The sequence below is a fragment of the Xyrauchen texanus genome, chromosome 13 (assembly GCF_025860055.1).
Source record: "Xyrauchen texanus isolate HMW12.3.18 chromosome 13, RBS_HiC_50CHRs, whole genome shotgun sequence".
NCBI classification, from domain to species: domain Eukaryota; kingdom Metazoa; phylum Chordata; class Actinopteri; order Cypriniformes; family Catostomidae; genus Xyrauchen; species Xyrauchen texanus.
Genome location: NC_068288.1, coordinates 35,743,402 through 35,764,718, shown reverse-complemented (window position 1 = coordinate 35,764,718; position 21,317 = coordinate 35,743,402). Strand labels below are relative to the sequence as shown.

General features: G+C 38.6%; 2 protein-coding genes across 4 annotated transcripts in view; both read right to left on the bottom strand.

Annotated features, from left to right (window-relative positions):
• LOC127653934 (RNA-binding protein 6-like) overlaps nucleotides 1-7,627 on the bottom strand; it is a 32,274-nt gene extending 24,647 nt beyond the window's left edge. The window contains exons 1-6 of one of the 3 annotated variants that reach the window (XM_052140802.1): nucleotides 7,546-7,627; nucleotides 6,836-6,940; nucleotides 4,076-5,582; nucleotides 3,596-3,685; nucleotides 3,392-3,461; nucleotides 1,963-2,036 (exon numbers count right to left, since the gene is read on the bottom strand). In XM_052140802.1, the coding sequence (XP_051996762.1) occupies nucleotides 1,963-2,036; nucleotides 3,392-3,461; nucleotides 3,596-3,685; nucleotides 4,076-5,582; nucleotides 6,836-6,882 (1,788 nt within the window). In that variant the 5' untranslated portion in view covers nucleotides 6,883-6,940; nucleotides 7,546-7,627. Of the gene's footprint in view, nucleotides 1-1,962; nucleotides 2,037-3,391; nucleotides 3,462-3,595; nucleotides 3,686-4,075; nucleotides 5,583-6,835 lie in introns of all 3 variants that reach the window. The other 2 variants (XM_052140804.1, XM_052140803.1) reach the window with 2 other exon arrangements.
• An 8,520-nt stretch (nucleotides 7,628-16,147) lies between these two features.
• Nucleotides 16,148-21,317, bottom strand: part of camkva (CaM kinase-like vesicle-associated a) — a 51,031-nt gene continuing 45,861 nt past the window's right edge. The window contains exons 3-11 of the mRNA XM_052141337.1: nucleotides 20,198-20,329; nucleotides 19,913-19,987; nucleotides 18,955-19,093; nucleotides 18,609-18,729; nucleotides 17,914-17,989; nucleotides 17,360-17,496; nucleotides 17,150-17,228; nucleotides 16,958-17,045; nucleotides 16,148-16,573 (exon numbers count right to left, since the gene is read on the bottom strand). Coding sequence (XP_051997297.1) covers nucleotides 16,322-16,573; nucleotides 16,958-17,045; nucleotides 17,150-17,228; nucleotides 17,360-17,496; nucleotides 17,914-17,989; nucleotides 18,609-18,729; nucleotides 18,955-19,093; nucleotides 19,913-19,987; nucleotides 20,198-20,329 — 1,099 coding nt within the window. The 3' untranslated portion in view covers nucleotides 16,148-16,321. The remainder of the gene's footprint in view (nucleotides 16,574-16,957; nucleotides 17,046-17,149; nucleotides 17,229-17,359; nucleotides 17,497-17,913; nucleotides 17,990-18,608; nucleotides 18,730-18,954; nucleotides 19,094-19,912; nucleotides 19,988-20,197; nucleotides 20,330-21,317) is intronic.

The window sequence follows — 21,317 nt, the reverse complement described above, 5'->3', positions numbered from 1 at the left end:
ATGTCCAGTAGATGAATCTGCCTGTCTGGAGGCCATACAAACAGGCAAGTCAGATCTGGGATATTGTTATGCCCAGTTTCTGACTTAAGATGATGTTACAGTTTGCATTCCCTTCTGCCTTGTATAAAATAAAGAACAGATGCCACTTAAGATATATGCCTACCATTTAAAGACATGACTGTTATTCATTAAATGATCAAGATGATAAAGCAAAGTAAAATCTTCTTATGGCTCTATCGTTCCGGTTTATGAACCATCACGTCTAATTGAAAGTTAACATAATCTGTGAAAAACATATAGGAAGCAGTTCCAATGCACACCAGTGCAATTGTCTACTATACCATCAGTAATTCATAAAAGGACAATAGGATGAATGTGGTGAAAGTACTTCTGTTTGAGATTGGAAGGACGTTCTAGGTAAATTACTTTGTGTGATGTGATCAACCTTACCCACAATCACGCTGAATTTTCTCAGCAATCCGCATTTGCACATAACCACTGTCGTAGTTACTTGTTGTAGAAGTTTTTTTTTTTTATCTTGCTAGCTGGACAGATAAGAAATGATATGTAGTTTCGGGAGCAACAAGACTATCCAAACAAAGAAAGATGGCCATGTAAACTTGCGCAAGGATATTTTCTGCAGGTTACTTCGCCAGACATATAAAAACAACATGCTGATTTAAACACCACAAGCACAGGACATTCGTGTTTAAGCACTCCTACTGACAATGGAAATAATAAAAGAAAAAGCACTGCTGAAACTGCCAAAGCATACTGAAGCAAAAACTCGCCTTCCTTACTTTATATTATAGAGCTGTGCACCAGAATGCCATTATATATAAAGTTTTCATTAGAAATTCAGAAATACTAAAGTCAAAGTCTGGAAGTCCTACTGCAGTCACATTCATTTTCAACCAACAAACATCATCATGGACCTCCAGATGTACAACATTTATGAAGTCAGTCAAGCTGGAGCAAGAATGGAAGGAACTTTGTGAAGTTTGTTGTGGTGGTGGAGAGAAGATAACTGACCTCAAGATGATTGAATCACAATCCATGGAAAGATGAATAAAAGACTTCAGGTAAAAGGTGACCCAGGATATGAGTCAAACTAGAGCATAGTTCTGGAACTCTAATTCCAGCAAGGCCATGTGATCAGTGGTGACACAGAACAAGTAAACCGTTGACTCAGTTGCAGGGTCTCACAGCATAAAACTCTCTACCCACAATCAAAATGTAGATGGAACAACCTTATTCTTTGGTTATTCGAATACAGACACTACCAGTTCCCTTTGATGTCAGCAATATATGACAAACTACAAAAGGAAGCTACATTTTGCCCTTGTATTTCAGTCTAAAAAATGATAAACATCCAAAGCTTAATTGTTGTAATTGAAGAAAATCATCAAAGCCAAAGAAGAATGTTTACTATAACACGAGTGCCACTGCAGAATGTGTCAGTGGGAGAAAGTACAAGTGAATGAAAGAAAGATTGAAACATCTAGATGGTAAATTGTGTAAAATGAAATGGTAAACCATTTAATTGAAGTTACATTTCAAAAACACATTTCACTACCACCTGAGAGTTGGAGAAAAGGTGAAAATAGGCAAATCCAATTTCAAACTTACTATGCCATAAAACTATTCAGAACTATCAATTCTAATGTATAAGTCGAAAACAACCAGTTCTAATGGTTGTACACAACCTCTCAGCTAATAAAACAGCGCACTCCTTAATACCATCCTCACTTAACGTCTGAAACCTTATGTTGCAAACTAAAATAGAATTCCTTTTCTAAGTGACCAGTTTTAATTGGTCATGATTAAGGAGTAGGAAATGTCTGCTTGTCTCTTGTTTCCCATCTAACCCTCCCCCACCCCACCCCCTTAGCCCAGCCCCCCAGCCCAAGCCTTCTTCCAGTTAGGAGACAGAGCCATTGTAGAGGGACGAGGATGGGCCACCTGGTTGGACTCCATGAAGTGGACAGCATCCTCGAGGTTTAAAAACTCCACATAGGCCATATCGAAGCTGTAACCTGGGAACAGCATTTGAAATACAGATGGATTTGCGTTAGTTAATGCAGGTAAACAAGAGCACTTTCAAGAGAATAAAAGGCAGTGGTTCGTTTCACGAGACATAAAGCGAGTTGAGTCAGGAAGTCTTTTGCATGTTAAATTGCACAATCTTTGCTTTTACTTATTCAAAGAAAACAAACAAAAAAGAATCAGACATCTTGGAACAAGTCAAGAAAAAAAAAAGATTCAGTTTGCAGGTTTTTCTGTGTAAAAGTCAGTGTCAAATGTTTCAAGGAAACATCAAACTAACAATGCAGCAATTACAAAACTGTTAAGTTTTTATTTATTTATTGTGCTAGGGCACATGCTAGTAAAATACAAATCTAATCAAACAATGCCTAAAAATGCATCCTACAAGATCCAAGATAAAAAACAAAGTAACAGAATAAACGTGTGAGGCCATGTGGGGTCCCATGGAATTGATTCAATTTTTTTAAATCTGGGCTGATTAATTAGCACAAAGCTATGAACAATAACAAAAGAGGCTGACCACTGCTAGTTTTCCTTGAAATGACCAACAAGCCAAAGACAAGAAATTGTTTGTTTATTTGTGTGTTGTTTTTTATAGTTACAATAAGCCATGTTTTACTTTAATATTTTGCTGTGACTATAATCAATTGGTAGGGAGTAATTGGGAGATTTTTACAAAGATAGTACTATTTCAGTCTATGTCACTGCATCTGGCTCAAATTGAACAGAACACAAACATCCAGAATATATTTTCAACAAAATCTGAAACATAGTTCCAGGGATCCCATGGCTACAACGAGTTTGTGTATACTTCAAACAATTAATGATAATTCACAGACAAACACAGTAGTTTTAATCTAATTAATCTATTCTGGCATTTTAAAACCCTTGAAATAGAAAAAGGTACTTTTTGAAGCACATCATTTTCAGTAGATAAACAATACACATCTCGATCAAGACAGGAAAAACTTGTAGCAGCAGTTCACTTCATGATAATGTACTGATGTTGGTATTTTGGCAGTTAATAACTTTTTTATAAAGGGAATAGTGTTAAGAATTCAAAAAAATTCCCTAAATGTAAATGAGCATCAGCTCTAAGTGCACGCCACCTTATAGATGGAAGCTGCCCAGGACAAATTCAACCTCTCACATGAGGAAAGGGGAACACAAGAGACACTGTACCATATTTGGACTATTGGTGAAGCATTTTTAGAAAGCAAAAAGTGATGGAGATGCAGGAAGTACAATCGATACAAAAGAGACAGTGAGCGTAAGATTCGAAAAGTGAATAGCGGATCAGTGGTTGCGAATCGATTATCAATGCCTGCAACAAACAAAATCTCACCTGGCACGACATCCTTTATCTTCATGCCCTGCATGGGCACTCCATCACGGACTGCAAAAGCATTCAGAATCTGAGAAAAAATTTTATTTAAAAAAAAAAATAAAAAATCAGCTTCAGGGACAAATATGGCACTTCTTTGAAATACAGGGAAGTGGTTGTGTTGTTTACACCGATTGCAATTATCTAGCAAAGAACTGAGCTCACCTGTTTCATTGTGGCAGTTTTGGGGATTCCAGAGATGGAAATGGTTTTTGAGACATTATCCTGGACACCTGCACTCCTGTAATCCTGGTCCTTTGTTTTAAAATTCACAGCAGTTTAAATAATCAGAGGAGTCACAAGAAAATCTTTAATACTAGCTTGTTTGAATAAACAAAAAGGTTTACATAATATTCCATATCTAATTACTCCAAAAGCTGTGAGAAAAAAAAAAAAAAACCTCTAATGGGGGTGAAAAGTCACTTGAAAGTAGTAAAAACAAAAATAATTACTATATATTATTTATATTTAAATAAGAATATACACTAGAATATATAGACATACACACGCACGTACTGTATAAACATTAAATAAATTGTTCAGCAAAATTATGCCATAATAAAAAAAGCCAAAATAATTTCTAAAATACATTAAAAATATTATATATACACAACAAGCAAAGAGAGATAAGGAGGAATTTCTGACCTGAGAACCGGAGTCATCTGATCTTTGAGGAGGACCTAGTTTAGATTCTTTCACATCTTTCTCAGGCCCTTGAAGATCAGCAAGATTGTAGTCATATTTCCGTCCTGAGCTGGTGCGGTAATCAATGTCCATGTAATCCTGATCCAGTCGCTCTCCTCTTTTACTCTGGGGTTCCTTCGGCCCTGACATCAAACCTTCTCTCTGTGGTCGCTGATCTAGATTCATGTCACTGGACCCCTTAAAGCTCACTCGATCACTTACCAAACGATGCTCTTGATTTGGCGGGATCTTGTCTTGGAAAAAAGGAGGTCTACCAGCTGTTGAAGCAATTCTATCAGGTTTTTCATCTCGGTCACTTGACCAGAGTTTCTCACCTTCTCTGCTTTGTGCATTTAGAGGGGGTTCCAATGGAAGGACAGGGGGCTTCTGATTACCATGAGCTGGATCTCTGCCCTTTTTGTCCCAGTTTTGGGACATGGAACCTCTTTCGGATTGAGGTAAGCCAGCGCTATCTTTTCCCATTAACCCACCAGATTGCCGGTCTCTGAACGGAGAACGCTCACTCAAGTCTCCATCTTTTCCACGGTTATGAAAGAACCTTTCTTTCACCTCTCTCGGAAAAAGGGGAGTTGTCCTGCTTGTCACGTGTGGGAGTGTGTCTCGGTCTCTCATACCATGGCTGCGCCACTCATCTGAGTGTGAATCGATTTCCCTCCCTCTGAAGCCCATGGGGCTGTCCAACGGCTCCGGGAATTCCCTGTCCCTGAGTGTCAGCTCTTTGGCTCTAATCATAGATTCTGGGCCTGCACGACCTAAAGGCATATCAGGTCTTCCCCTGGCACCCATAGGAATGCCATCATCATCTCGGAACATCGGAGGAGGCTGGTCCCTAATATCTCCAGAGGATCCCATTCGGTTTCTCAGATCGATATCGGAGTCAAACCTTCCCCTTGGATTAAGAGGAGGGGCAGCTCCCCTCCTTTCAAAATCCATCATTGGTCTGTCTCTGGGAGGCATGTCCATGCTGAATCCATCTATGCCACCCATCCGTGGCCTGTCCCTCTCTCTTATGTCCCCAAGATCTCCATTTCCCACCATAGCAACCATGTTAAGTCTTCTCCTGATGTCCACGGGGGGATGCCCTGGCATATCCATTTCAAACCTGTCCCTTTCCCTCATATTCATGTATCCATCATCTGGGCCCCTCATAATATCTATGGGTGGTCTAGACTGCCCCATAAAGCCTGGGGAACTCTGTAGGTTGTTTCTTTGATCCATTTCAAAGCGTCTTCTAAAATTAATGTCCATGTCATCTCCAGGCCTGAAGAAGTCTCGGGAGGGCTCTCGCCCTCGGTCAAGAAGACCAATGTCTCGTCCTCTCATATCTGGTGAGCTATCAAACCGCCTCATGTCCATGGATGGCCTGTCCATATTCATGCCATCACGACCTCTGAAGTCAGCTCTTGGACCATCTCTGCCTTCAAACATGCCTCCACAAGGTTCCCCACTGACATACAAATCAAATGCATTACTACAAATCTTTCCATCTGAATTGACGGATGACCAATCTGTGTCCTACTTCACTTTTTCACAAAACATGCAAAGGCAACAGTATTGAGAATCTTAATCTATGAGCTTCAGTTCATGAAATAAAGTATTGGTAAACAAATTATACTACCTGGACCTTTTTTTAGAACTAAACATCCACATTTTAGTGGATGTATGAAGTCGCTTTCCCTTAAGTTCACATAGATGCCCTAAAAGAGTATCCATCACATAAAAGGAAGTTCACCCAAAAATGAAAATTCTCTCATCATCATCCGCTCTCATCCTTATGCCATTCCAGATGTGTATGACTGACTTTCTTCTGCAGAACACAAATGAAGATTTTTCGAAGAATATTTCGAAGGATAAAATAAAAGTGAATGGTGGCCAGAACTTTTAAGCTTCAAAAAGCACTTAAAGGCAGCATAAAAGTGATTCATAAGACTCCAGTGTTTAAATTCATGTCCTCAGAGGTAATACGATAGGTGTGGCTGAGAAACGGATCAATATTCAAGTAATTTTTTTTACTATAAATCTCCACCTTTGGCATGGCACCAGTAGGTAGCAATATGCATGGAGCGTGAATTGCCAAAAAAATGAAAGAATAGTGTGGATTAGGAGATTTATAGTAAAAAGGACTTAAATATTGATCAGTTTCTCACCCACACCTATAATATCACTTCAGAAGACCACAGGAGTTACATAGATTACTTTTATGCAGCCTTGTTGGAGCTTTAATATTCAGGTCACCATTAACTTGCATTTTATGGACCTACAGAGCCAAAATATTCTTCTAAAAATCTTTGTGTTCTGCAGAAGTAAGAGGTTCATACACATCTAGGATGGCATGAAGCTGAGTAAATGATGAGAAAATTTTATTTTTGGGTTAACTATTCATTTAACAAGTAGGCTAGTTTACATTTACTATGGCATGTTCCACTAAGTTTGACATCCAAGTGTCCAAATACACCATCATAATTTCAACAATATATATATATATATATATATATTGTTTTCTAATATAGCCCTGCAATGTTTTATTTGATAGTGTGACTGTGCTATCTTTTATTACAAAAGTCTTAGGACTTAGGAGTACTATCTTTTTTCATTTCATTTAATTTCTGTTGCTGATACTTTATCAAAGCAACACCGTGTAGGCCTAAAATACGTTTTCACGTTTGCCTTTTTAGTGTAATTAAATTTAAAGATCTTTACCGAAAGGGCATCCCCCCTCGTGGCCCAGGTCTTGAACCATTCCACATGATGTTCCTCCTTGAAACTCTCCTTAAGCACAAGTTTCGAGTGCAGAACGTTGATAAACTAGACAAACAAAGATTTGGCAATTAAAGACCAATTTATTCGTTATTTATCCATAGCTATCTAGATAAACTTCCGAACAGAAAAAAAATGGTAGCTGACGGAGGGAGAACAAAACACGTAAATCTGTAACCAATATATAGGCTGAAACGCAAATGCGTTATTTGCAAAACAGCCCGAAATGCTGAGTTATGTTAATATTGTAAGTATAAATTTACAGAAGTGTGAGTGACTGAAGAAATATTGATAGCCACTGGAGTTTTCTGAAGCATATTGCTAACACAAGACTTCTAGCTAGCATGCTTAACTAGCTTAGGTGATCAAGTCAAGCTAGGGTTCGAATTTACAGACATACGAGTAATGTACACGAGTTCTTCTTTGGGTAACAACATACTTATTACGAAGGCAGGGTGTTGTTTTATAAATTTAATGTATCATAAATCTGGCACTAATGAAAGAAAGCTATCGTGCTACGCGCTAACTGTAGCTTTTAGTCCAGACTATACAAGCCAATCCGTTCATCCCATCTTTAATACAAACCGCAAAAGACACGAGTGGCTGTTTTTCTTGCAATTTTAGGTCTGTAAATCCATCTTATGCTGTCTCACATTGTTTGAGATAATCTTTTCGCTGGACCTCTTTTCTTGGTTTTCTGAAAACAACGAAAGAAACAGAAAATATAGCCGCGCAGCTTCCGGTAACAAAGTGCTTATGGGAGTTGAAGTCGGTTTATGCAGTGATACGAAATAAGAATTAAGAGAGCCCTTCATGTTTTCAGAATGAATTGATTGCGCTTAGTCATGCTTCGTTTATTGATTAATTAATTCATTTATTTGTGTTTATTATGCTCCTTTAAATGATTACGTTTTTTCCACCGATGCAAATAACAGCTCCCTTAGTTCAACCTAAAATTTAAATTCTCTAATTTACTCACCCTCATGCCATTCCAGATGTGTATGACTGTCTTTCTTCAGCAGAACACAAGCGAAAATATTTGGAAGAATATCTCTGCTTTGTAGGTCCATAAAATGCAAGTGAACGGGTGCCACATTTTTGAAGCTACAAAAGTAGTCCACACAATTCCAGTGGATTAATTAATGTCTTCTGAAGCAAAATGTAAGCTGTGTGTAATACAATAGATCACTATCAAATTTTTTGACAAAAACAATAAAAAAAATAATTAAAAAAAATCTTAATTTGTGTTCTGAATGATAAAAAAATAATAATATACACATCTGAGATGGCATGAGGTTGAGTATGAGATTATTTTTTGTGTGAACTATTTTTTAAGAAGGAATGTTTTAAGTTTATTTTGTGAAAACAACCAGCTGACTGTAAGTGAAGTGACCATTTTAAGTCTGATATTTTTAAACCTCTCATGTCCAACCTGACAGCCTGGTCTCGTAAACATTCGTTTTGCAAAACGAAATTATGTCCCTAGTACATAACTTTTTAAAATATTTTAAAAAAGGAGAATTATTATTTTGTTTGTTTAAACACTATTAACAAACGTGATCTACATTGTAAAATATAGTTTTGTTTTTTCATTATTGGAAAAAATATATTATGTGTTTACCTTAACTCTACTATAAATTATTGAGGTATACTTTCCATTGACATCTATTATTCCTAATAAGATAACGAAGCAACAACAAAACAAAAAACCCATTGAATTTCATATTAAATTGTGAACTAAATTCATTGTCAGCTACTCAATCTATTTTCATTGCTGGAGGAAATAAATAGACAGAGTAAAAATGATAAGGACTGTCCAAATAAAAATCTCAATGAAACTTTCCAGTGTGAATTCTGTCCCCAAAACAGTACAGAAACAGCTCTGCTTAAGGTTGTCTGTGATCTAGTCCTCTCTCCTGTGTCTGGTGCAATATTCTTATCCTTCTGGAACTTAGCTCTTAGTCTTTCATAACATATTTCTCTCACACCTCTCAGCAATTGGTATCACTGGCACAGCTCTTGACTGGTTCACTTCTTACCTTGCTGTAGGCAGCGACTTGTCCTCCACTGCATCTGTCAATTCTGGTGTCCCTCAAGGCTCAGTTCTTGGCCCACTGTTCTTCACAATTTACATGCTACAACTTGTGCAGATGATCAGACACAATGGGTTTAGCTTCCACTGTTGTGCTGATGAAAATCAGATTTACATCAACAATGAGTAGTCTAGACAGTCTCAGGCTGCGTCCAAAACAAAAATGCTGCCTTCGGAGGCTGTATATGGAGGCAGGATGAAAACAAGGTGGTTTTTTTCAACTGTCAGGAGACCAGTTTCCTTAAGAGTTCCATTATTCAAAACAGCTGTCAGTTAAGCCATTAACTGATTAGGCAGCAAGTCAGCTACCTCTGTTTTCAGATGCAGCCAGTATCTCCTTTCACCCTCAAACTACTTACATATTTGTATATCAGAATATTTTGCAATAAACGTAAAATATATTGTTTCTATACTTAATCAACAATCTAAGGTCAAAATTTTTAATTATTTTCATGAAAGACAGTAAGTAGGCTACAGTCTTGTTTTTTATACGATTTTCAAATAGGATTTTTGCTTCAAATCAAAGTTTGTAATGGCATGTTTCACATTGGAGTGTGGTTCAACTCTTTTATGAAAAGTCTACGGGAAACATTTGTGAGGAAATACTTCCATAACTTAGGTGACCCTGTTGTTATTCAGAAATATCAGATTGCTAGATAGCAACATGGACCAATCAGAATAGAGTATTCCAGAGACCCGTTTAATAAGCCAATTTATTACAACGTTCTCTGGAATACTCAATCCTGATTGGTCAATGGCGCCATCCAGTGTTCAGATATTGCTCTGTAACAACAGCACATCCAAGGATTAAGATGTATCTGACCGCTCATCCGGGTTCTCTCCTGCTTCTCAGCTCACAGTGCGATAACTACAAATAAGCTAATCAAATAATTTGAACTCAAATCAATATGTCATGTGCATTTATTTCTTTATTTGGCAAGCAGTCTTGTATAATTTCAACATAAATCATACATTTTATGTCCATGTATTTAATTATTTAAAGATGCAATCAGTAATGTTTTTATGCATGATTCAAATGCTATAGTTTTCTGTAATCAATATCATTGTAGAAATTTACTATTCACAGTCAGCTAGGATACATTCAATGCATGATTGAACATTTTCAATAACAGGGTGGTTACTGAGAATAATAATCAATATATTATTATTATATATCTTTCAATATATTTGAAGCTCAAGCATTGACAGCTGAATTCTAAAGGTTCCGGCCAGGAAACTACAATAAATATGTTTGTAGAACAGCAAAGGCACCACCTACTGTACAGGTGTGAAACAGTTTTTAGTTTCATTAATTGCAGTCTGTGTGTGATAAAACTTTTTTTCTGAAGTTTTGTAAATTTTTTTAACTGGTCAGCCTGGGAAACGAGTTGGCCTTTCAGCTTAAACAAGCTGAGCACCTGCTTACCCAGGCTGGGAATCCAGCTAGAGTGGCTAGCTTAAACCAGCTAAGACCAGCCATCCTGCTCTGTTCTTCAACAGGAATGATATTGGTTAGTATTCTAGTATTAAGCCATTAACATTATTAAACACTATTAAACACAGTCACTTACACTGTCCAAAAACCTTTATTTTGGATATTAAATAACAAAATACAGAAGCCACAAACAAAGAGTGACAAACACATTAGGCTGAATTACTACATGAAAATGATGAATCACTCAACAAATATTTCTTTGAGTTTGCACGATAACATGTTTTATAGGCAAACTTTTCTATTTTGTTTTGTCTTCTGTTATGAAACCAGAAAATATATTTCAAACGATAGCATCATAAAGAAACAGAACAAAACAATGACTTTGTATGAGATTGTAAAACTGCTTACTGGTTGAAGGTTTGATTATAATGTTGAATGAACATAAAGGTCGAACAAAAATAGGCCTATACTATGTGTCACTACAGTCATGTTTTACATGACTGTAGTTAAACATTGTGTGATATATTAAAACTCAGTGCAGCTATTTATAATGAGGAGTATACATAGCAAATGCATAAATAGTAACCTCCTGATTGGCATAACATGTGAGCCATCTACTCAGTGTGATCAGAAAAGACAATCACTTCAAACAAACAGCAATGACCAAAACATAAAACTTCTCGGTTACTGTCGTAACCGTTGTGTCGATGTAGTAACAGTAGGGTCACTCTTGGGAGCCCCAAACACCTCAGATCTTTGAGAAGACGTGTCTAGAATGGGAGCAGGCCATGCCATATGCGTTGGGGAAGGTGTTCTTTTCCTTTCCCATTCTTTCAGGGGGAAAAGACCCCGCGGAGACCATATCCTGCCCGAAGTGGAGGTTAACATGTGGCAAATACGTCACATGGGCTCACAGCGGCACATGGAAGAGGCGCGGCGGTAGGTGCCTCGAAGCGGAGGAGCTCTACAAACATAGCGCCCGGGACGCGGGTCTACCGATAGGGAGACCAAACCATGGAAGATGCATCACAGGGGTAACCGGAACCTCTGGAGCACCTACCCCAGTAAAGGCATGTTAGCACATGTACTGGGTCCGACTACGAATTCCTCAGCCGAATCCACAAGCCAGAGGGCTAGGGAGGAAGGACATCCAGGGTTCACAGGTTCGTAAACTCGCATGGGTGGAAAGAGCACAAGTCTTTGCCTCATGGATGGGAAAGGCGCTATACGCAAGTGATACACCCGGGCAGCTGCCCGTATTCCCAAATTTCCCTTTTCAAACTTGACAAAACACAGGATGAAACCGGCTCAACACTGAGACTGAAAAATCTCACGAAGGTATTGGGTGTTGCCCAGCACGCTGCCCTGCAGATGTCTGCTAGAGAGGTGCCATTGGCCAGTGCCCACGAGGATGTCACACTCCTTGTAAAGTGTGCTCAAATTCCCAAAGGGGTGGGCACAGCCTGGGCCTGGTATGCCAAAGCGATGGCATCCCCGATCCAGTGGGCAAACCTCTGTTTGGAGACAGCGCTCCCTTTCTGCTATCCGCCAAAGCAGACATAGATCTCCAAGTAGATGTTTAAAGCACGCACCGGACACAGCAATGACAAGACTGGGACTGCCTCCTCCCAGGGCAGCACTTATAGGCTCACCACCTGATCCCTGAAGGGGGTTGTGGGAACCTTGGGCACATAGCCCGGTCGGGGTCAAGTCAATATGCCCCAGGAGCCTCTGAAAGTAGTTCAGTGTAACCGCTGTCCAGCGGCTGAATGACTTCAGGCAGTTCAGCACCGACTGCGCACTTGCTCGTGAGGCATGCTATCATTGAGACCGAGTCTAACTCCAAGCCGAGAGATGCTCTGGTCCCTGTGAGCACACAGCAACTCTCGCTGAGTGAGCTAAAATCAGCCAGTCGTCAAAGTAGTTGAGAATGCGGACGCCCACTTGCCTTAACAGGGCTGCCTCTGTGACTTTCGTGAAGATGCAAGGGGACAGGGACAGGCCAAAAGGGAGGACCTTGTACTGACACGCCCGGCTGTCGAAAGCAAACCTTAGGAAGGGTCTGTGTCGAGGTAGAACCGAGATGTGAAAGTACACGTCCTTCAGGTCTACCACGGCAAACCAATCTTGATGCCGGATGCATGCCAAAATGCACTTCTGCGTCAGCATATTAAAAGGGAGACTGTGCAAGGCCCGGTCCAGAACTCGCAGGTCCAATATTGGCCGCAACCCACCGCCTTTCTTTGGCACGATGAAGTCAGGGCTGTAGAACCCTTTTTTCATCTCGGCTGGAGGGACAGGTTCTATCGCGCCCTTGCGAAGAAGAGTCGTGATCTCTGCACGTAGGGTCGTGGCTTTCTTGCCCCGCACTGAAGTGAAGTGGACGGCGCTGAAACAGGGCGTATATATCCAACAGCATATGCTTCTGTAGAGGTGAATGGAACAGCAGTAGTATTCAGCTCGCTGATAGTACAACCGCTCGGCTCCGAAGAAAAAATCTGAATGAATCCGCATTCCAGCTCCCTTTTATATAGGACACAATGTCGAGTGAGTGACAGAAGGGGAAATACTCTTTTACAGGAATTTATACTCTCTTAGGCTTTCGAAGCACCCAGGGGCGCAATCTGCAGCGATGCTTCAGAAGGAGAGAAAGCCGCTGAAATGTGCCGTATATCCAACAGCAATATGCTTCTTAGAGGTGAATGGACCGGCAGAGGAATTCAGCTCATTGAACACAGCCACTCTGTTCCGAAGAAAAAAGTCGTAATGAGTGGTTACGAGCCAGCACCTTTTATACCCATATGTCCGGGGGAGTGACATGCAAATTCCACTCGCCAATTCTCATTGGCCTTTTCTCAAAGATCTGAGGCTCCCAAGAGCAACCCCCTAGCATCACTACATCGACACAAAGTCGAGTGAGTGACAGATACGGAACAGGCCATAATGAGCATTTGTCTTACAGCTACAGCAGGATTTGCAGTTTAAATACACCTCACCATATGGACAGCAAAAATAAAGTCAAGGTTTTGGCAGAATACAGTTGAAGTCAGTTTACATACACCTTAGCCAAATACATTTGAACTCAGTTTTTCACAATTCCTGACATTTATTGTAGAAAACATTCCCTGTCTTAGGTCAGTTAGGGTTATTAGTTTATTTTAAGAATGTGAAATGTCAAAATAATAATTTCATCACATTCCCAATGGGTCAGAACATAAACTTTTACATAATCTTTGTTAGTATTTGATAGCATTGCTTTTAAATTGTTTAACTTTGGTCAAACATTTTGGGTAGCCTTCCACAAGCTTCTCACAATAAGTTGCTGGAATTTTGGACATTCCTCCAGACAGAACTAGTGCAACTGAGTCAGGTTTGTAGGCCTCCTTGCTCGCACATTCTTTTTCAGTTCTGCCCACACATTTTCAAATCGGATTGAGGTCAGGACTTAGTAATGGCCACTCCACTATCTTGACTTTGTTGTTCTTAAGCCATTTTGCTACAACTTTGGAGGTATGCTTGTGGTCATTTTCCATTCGGAACCGATCTGTAATTTCCTGGCTGATACCATTTATTTTTTTTAAGTGCACCAGTCACTCCTGCAGCAAAGCACCCCCACAACATGATGCTGCCACCCCCATGCTTCACGGTTTGGATGGTGTTATTCAGCTTGCAAACCTCACCCTTTTTCCTCAAAACATAAAGTTCATTATGGCCAAACAGTTACATTTTTGGATAATTGTCCCCATTTGCACTTGCAAACTGTAGTCTGGCTTTTTTATGGATGTTTTGGAGCAGTGGCTTCTTCTTTGCTGAGCAACCTTTCAGGTTATGTTGATATAGGACTTGTTTTACTGTGGATATAGATACTTGTCTACATGTTTCCTCCTAGCATCTTCACAAGATCCTTTGCTGTTGTTCTGTGATTGATTTGCACTTTTCGCACCAAACCATGTTCATCTCTAGGAGACAGAATGTGTCTCCTTCCTGAGTGGTGTGATGGCTACATGGTCCCATGGTGTTTATACTTGCATACTAATGCTTGTAAAGATGTTTTAGCTGATTTCTTTTGATTTTACCATGTCAAGCAGAGAGGCACTGAGTCTGAAGATAGGCCTTAAAGTACATCCACAGGTACATCTCCAATTGACTCCAATTAGCCTATCAGAAACCAATTGGCTAATTGCCTAAAGGCTTGAAATAAATTTCTGGAATTTTTCAAGCTTCTTAAAGGCACAGTTAACTTAGTGTATGTAAACTTCTGACCCACTGAAATTGTAATATAGTCAATTAAAAGTGAAAAAATCTGTCTGTAAACAATTGTTGAAAGAAATACTTGTGTCATGCACAAAATAGATGTCATAAGCTAACCTATTGTCAGAACTATAGTTTGCTTATATGAAGTCTGTGTAATGGTTAAAAAAATGAGTTTAATGACTTCAACCGAAGTGTATGTAAACTTCTGACTTTAACTGTACATCATTTTAACATAATATACAGCCGAAAGATCATGTTAAGTATGCAAACAACCATCAAGAGCAAATTGCTTGGCTACTATGAAATATGGCGGGAACTTCATTTCACCTGTATGGCAGTTTCACAGTATTACAGCAATATTAAAATGGCTTCATTCTTTACTGCAGATTAAGAGAACATCCTGGAAACACTTAGGCCTCAATGTATCAGACTAAATTAAACCAGTCGTTTTCTATATACTGTAAAATGCAGTGTTCTTCACAATATAGATATGATGGTGAACTAAATAAAAAACAGCTACATGATTCTTGTAAAATAACCCCATAGCATAAACCCTCAGTTGTGCAAAAAACACCATAAGATAATGATATTGATAATAAGGTAATGAAATATACAGTATTAATAATATAAATAGCAGTTTTAGTTACTGATTAGCCTATAGTAAGACACAAAAAATATTGATATGAATTAGAATTTAGCAGATGTCCTCTTTAGCAATATTGTTAGTTTATTCCATTTAGTGGTCATAAGCTTTGCTGTATTCAACCTTAAACCAGCTACATACGAATATGTTTAAACACAGCTTCTGTTCCATATGTTTTCTGCAACATACCACACTTAAAACAAAACCAAATCTATCATATACAGTATTTTACATTAGATTTTGTTCTGTTTTTACATGTTAGTTCATCAGAGAAGTAACTAATGAAGAGGGGAAGAACATTTCCATAAAATCCAAGGATTTTCTTTATTCACATTATCCAGATTTAATAGCGTACCATTCAGCTTTTTTATTGTTGTTGTTTTTTCTGGTTTGCTTGTTTCGTGTTTAAATGAATCATTAAAAGTGTCATCTTTATTGGTTTTACGATTTGACCCAAATTATCGTATTCCAAATACACTCATTCAGTTGATAAAAAAAAAATCCAGGTTTGTTAAAACTAAGTTCAATAGTCTAGAAAATGTCTGTGGGTTTTTTTTACAGACACAGAACAAATAAGGTTGGAAATAATTAAACCAACATCAGAAACAAATTAAAAATATTCTAAATACAAGAGTAAATTATAAAAAAAAAATATAGAGGGTGAAATTATGCATAATACCTTTTAATAGATGACAACAGAGCTTTGAAGAATGCACTACAGTATATTAATAATTTTTTAACAATGACACATTTTGGTTTCAGATATTTCTGAAAATAAATATTCTGAAGAAAATACTAATAACCTAAAATGGGACTGGGTTTTATTTTTTATTTTTTACGTTTTTCTAGATTACAGCATTTTCACACAAATGAAAATGGCAATCAAGCTCCTAAAAGTACAATTGAATTTAGCTTCACCATTAGATGTCAATCTGAATTTATATGTACTGCTTAGGAGCTGTTCAATTTGTCTCTATATTGCTCTGATCTCTGTCACCCTCTATTCTATTCCTCCCTTGTCTCCCCACTAAACTGCTGGGACGTTAACATCTCTCCATTACACCGTATTGGAGCTGAGGCCTCCTGTCCCTCTGGATTATCCTGGATGACCAAGGTGCTTCGGGGAGGCACTGGTGTGGCAGCCAGGGGAACAGGGGTGGTGCCTCCTGAGGCTCCTAGTGCAGGACTAGAAGCCCCAGAGTCACTCTGATCTGGGGCCCTGAGCCTTTTCATCAAGGTGGTCACACGCACAGCTTTCTGCATAACACAGATAAATATATTGTTGTCTTATTAGGACATAAACACAAGGAAGTCAATGGACTTAATCATGCCTTAAAGGGACAGTTTACCCACAAAATGTAAATGTTGTCATCATTTCATCCCCCTCAAGTTGTTCAAAACCTGTATGAATCTCTTCCATGGAAGACAACAGGAGATTGTCACCATTCACTTTTAATGCGTGTGTTGGGGGGGGGGGGGTGAATGGTGACAGAGATGAACATACTGCCTAACATTCCCTTTTGTGTTCAAAGTAAGAAAGTCATAATGGTTTGGAGCAGCATTAGGGTGAGTAAGTGATTCATCTCTTTGAGTGTGAATGTTCCTTTAGATTAATGACAAAGCAGAACTAAGCCATCTCACCTTCCATTTGGCTTTAGCAAAGTTTTTCTCTATCTGAGCACAAACGCCATCTTTGATATTCTTGTCTGAGGCGGCATTACCAGATATCCTAAACAAAAAACACATAAAAATGAGCAGAATGTTTAAAACAGCACAGAACAACTTTCTCACCACAGCCTAAATGTATGTGGTGCATGTGAAGAGGCTCCTTGCCACTCATGGTTAATGGCTTCCTGTGCAGTCAGTCTTTGGTCTGTGTCCACCTCCATTAAACATGCAACAAGGCTTTTTGCTGCAATACAGAAATTTAAATTGTTATAGAAAAGACTAGGCCAACATAAAGTGTCACTTTAATTCTTATAAACGGTTTTGAACAGAATCTTGTAGACCCATACCACACATACTGGGATTTGCGCAATATACCTGAATCGGAGATGTCGTCCCAATAGGGCGAGTCAAACTCGTAGTCTCCAGATAGAATTTTCCGGAAAAGATTCTTATCATGATTGTCAAAATCATCATCATCTGCCTCATCATAAAAAGGCGGGTTTCCTGAAAGTCTGTTGACAGAATTTGATCATTCTCATCAGAATATAAAAATGTCTAATTGATAACAAGGTACATAACATAATATGAGCAAGTAATGATTTTTTAGGATTGTTTGGGAGAGAATTGCATATGGGAAAAACTATGTACTTACAGAATGCCAATGATGACCTTACGCACAATGTGACAACAGTTAATGGAATTTACATGCTGATGAACTTAATTTCATGGATGACTCCAAGCACACATCAAGCAAGTGACTCCCAGACAGATCTCTATGGAGTTCTTCTGTGCAAATGGAAACATTTGTAAAGCAAGACCACAGCAGCACGTAAAAGAGATTAAAAAAAAATGAATAAAATGAAATGAACATGATGAATCATTTGACAAGAAAATGACTCAAATGTGCAGATGACAACATATGAACTCACAGGATGTACATGATCACACCAATGGCCCAGCAGTCTACTGGTCTGCCATATCTCTGTCTGCCAACCACCTCTGGAGCTACAAGATGCGAAGAAAAGGGAACAAATTGTCTGAATTAGGATAATATAACATATCATAATTATTAAAGGGATAGATCAACCAGAATTTAAAATTTGGTCATAATTTACTCACCCTCGTGCTGTTCCAAACCCATATGATTTGTTTCTTCCATGTAACCCAAAAGCTACTTTTGTGTTCCAAAGTAAAATGAAAGTCATACTTATTTGGAACAACATGAGGGTGAGTTAAAGGAAAAGTTCACCAAAAATGAAAATTCTCTCATTATTTATTTCAACAGCATCCCAGCGCTGGATGGAAGCAACAATTTAAAGTTAATAAAGTTTTAATTATCGATTTGTTTCAGAAGACGTTAAATGATTGACTGGAGTTATGTTGATAACGTTTATGCTGCCTAAATATGCCCTTTGAACCGTAAAACAGCCAGCAGCCTGATGGCACCCGTTTACTTACATTATAAGGACCCACAGAGCTTCAACATTTTTCTAAAAATCTTAATTTGTGTTCTGCTGAAGAAAGACAGTCAAAATTCTGGGATAACATCAAGGTTTGTGAATAATGAGAGAATTTTCATTTTTGGGCGAATTAATCCATTAATATCTCTGACACTTTTTCTTACCAAGGTATTCTGGTGTGCCACATGGCTCTTTGATGAGACCGTTTTCCAGTTTGGCCAGGTGAAAGTCACTGATTACAATTTTGGAATTCTTCAGGCGGTTGTAGTACACAAGATTTTCCAGCTAAAAGGGTGATAAGATATATATGGCTGTGTCAGAACTGTTCACACTGCATAAATGTGAGATGTTTTAAGAGCATACTGTAATTTTCATTTTAATTGTAATTGTAATTAGAAATGCAAGACATTGTTTTGGTTAACATGGCTAGTTAGATTCTGGAGTCTGTTTGTATTCTGGTGTAATACTATGTGGTGACCAGTAGATGATAGTAAAGCCCCAAGTTTTCACCTTCAAGTTTCTGTGAACGATGTGGAGATTGTGGAGGTAAGCCACAGCCTCCAGCACTTGCCGCATCACATTGCTGGTGTCACGTTCTGAGTAGTAGCCCTGGTCTAAGATCCAGTCAAAAACTTCTCTGCCCGTGGCCCTGAAGTAAAAGCAAAATATGCATTTGAGAGTCAAACTCGTCCTAGCAGTTACGATTCAAGACTAATTAATGACTGTACCAAGTCCTCAAAGTCCACTTTTTAGTTTATAAATAAAAATGAACAAGCAACAAAAAAAAAACAAACAAATGTCTGCCTGTCTTAAATGAATAGTTCACCCAAAAATGAAACTTCTGTCATAATTTACTCACTCTACTGTTGTTCCATACCTGTATGATTTTATAACTTGGAACGCAAAAGGAACTATTTTTAATCATGTTCAAGCTGCTGTTTCTTTTCTGCTTGCATGCAAATTTTTGAACTTGGCAAATTGAGATGTGTCATTGCATGGTTTGACGGCATTGGGTCTTGTGTGTATCATAACTAAACTCGATGCGGCGAGTTTGAACATGCGTAAGTGCAAATGAGACTTAGGGGTTATGGCAGAGGACAAGTTTTTCAGTGAACACTGACTTAAATTTCATGCTGTTCGTCATACAAAGCTATCATTTCACTTCAAATTCGCTGGTGCTTTTTGGATCTTTACAGTCCCTGATAAGTATTTGTTTTCCTTGTATGGAAAAGAGCAGCATGAATATTATTAAAAAACCTTTTGTGTTCCAAAAAAGAAAGAAAAACATGGAGATTTGGAACAACATGAGGGTGAGTAGAATGACAGAATAATTGTTTTTTATTTTATGAGTGAGCCATTTCAAATCTAAAAACATTTGAACTGAAGCAAATATATATTCATTCACACTCTTTTCGTTTCTCACTCACACACACACACACACACACACACAAAATCCTAAAGCACTTACAGTTCCAGAAACAGGAAGTACTCCTTTCTCGTCTCAAAGACATCGACCAGCTGGAGGATGTTATGATGTTTCACCCTGCAGGGAAAAAAAAGCAGAGAGAAACTGACTGTGAAAGGAAGCAGAGTCAAAACTGAATAAAGATCATGACTATCTGCAAAAATAAAGATAATTTGCATGGTCTAGATTCTGCTACTTTTGTTAAACAAAATGTAACACATGTAATGTAGCAAGTGGCTTTCTTCAATATAATGTCAATTTTATTAATAAGCTGCACAGGAATCGTACATTTTCAAAATGAGGATCTCGTTTTTGGCTGCTTTCCGTACTTTCCTCCCGTCTTTCTTCAGGAACTTTTTACAGGTGTGCATTTTCAATGTGTTCTTGTCTTTCGCCCTGAATATTTCACAAAACTCCTCCCTGTTAAAAGAGACAAGATGAACATACATATATTTTGTGTAGAAATATTACCATAAATATAGGGTGACCAGACATCCTGGTATGCCGTTAAGTCATGTCATCTGCTCATGTTATTTCTTCCTGTATTGCATGCCACATGTTTACTATAGCTTATTCCGTCAGCAGTGAGAGATTCACATGTGATAAATGTAAGGAATTAGTAAGGATGACGGAGAAGTTTAATGAGTTAGAGACACGCATCCGAACGCTAGTGGAGGTCAGTGAGAAAGAGAAGCTGGTAGATACTGTTTTGGATGCGGTTAGTACAGAGAGCAACACACACACTTTGGTTCTGGCTGTAGAGCCCCTGCAGCAGGGCAATTGGGTGATATCTCGGTGGCATACTCGCTCAGGAAAGCAACACCTCTCAGTTCCTGTTAGGGTTTTCAATCGATTCTCCAAATTCAGTGATGCACCCACTGAGAATAATGTTGAAAGCGTCCTTGTTATAGTAGATTCTATTGTAAGGAACATGAAACTAGAGACTCCAGCCACTATTGTGAAATGCATTTCGGGGGCTCAGGCTTCTGACCTCAGATCAAATTTACAAGTGCTGGCTAATGCTAAACGTAAATTTTCTAAAATTGTTATTCATGTCGGCACTAATGATGTCCAACTTCGCCAGTTGGAGATCATTAAAGATAATGTTAAAGAGGAATATGCTCTGGCCTCCTCCATGCTTGCCATGGTGATGAGGTTTTTTTTGTAGATTAGTGTCACTGAATGGCTGGATGAGTGAGTGGTGTCCGGAGAATAGCATAGGATTTATAGACAATTGGAAGAGTTTTGGGGTAGACCTGACCTACTAAAGAGAGATGGATTCCATCCCTCCAGGGAAGGTACCGCTCTCCTCTCTAGTAATTTGGCTCATAGACTTCATAGTGATAATATCTGACAAAATGGGGCCCAGGTCAGAAAGCAGACAAACTGATTAATCCAAACATCAGCA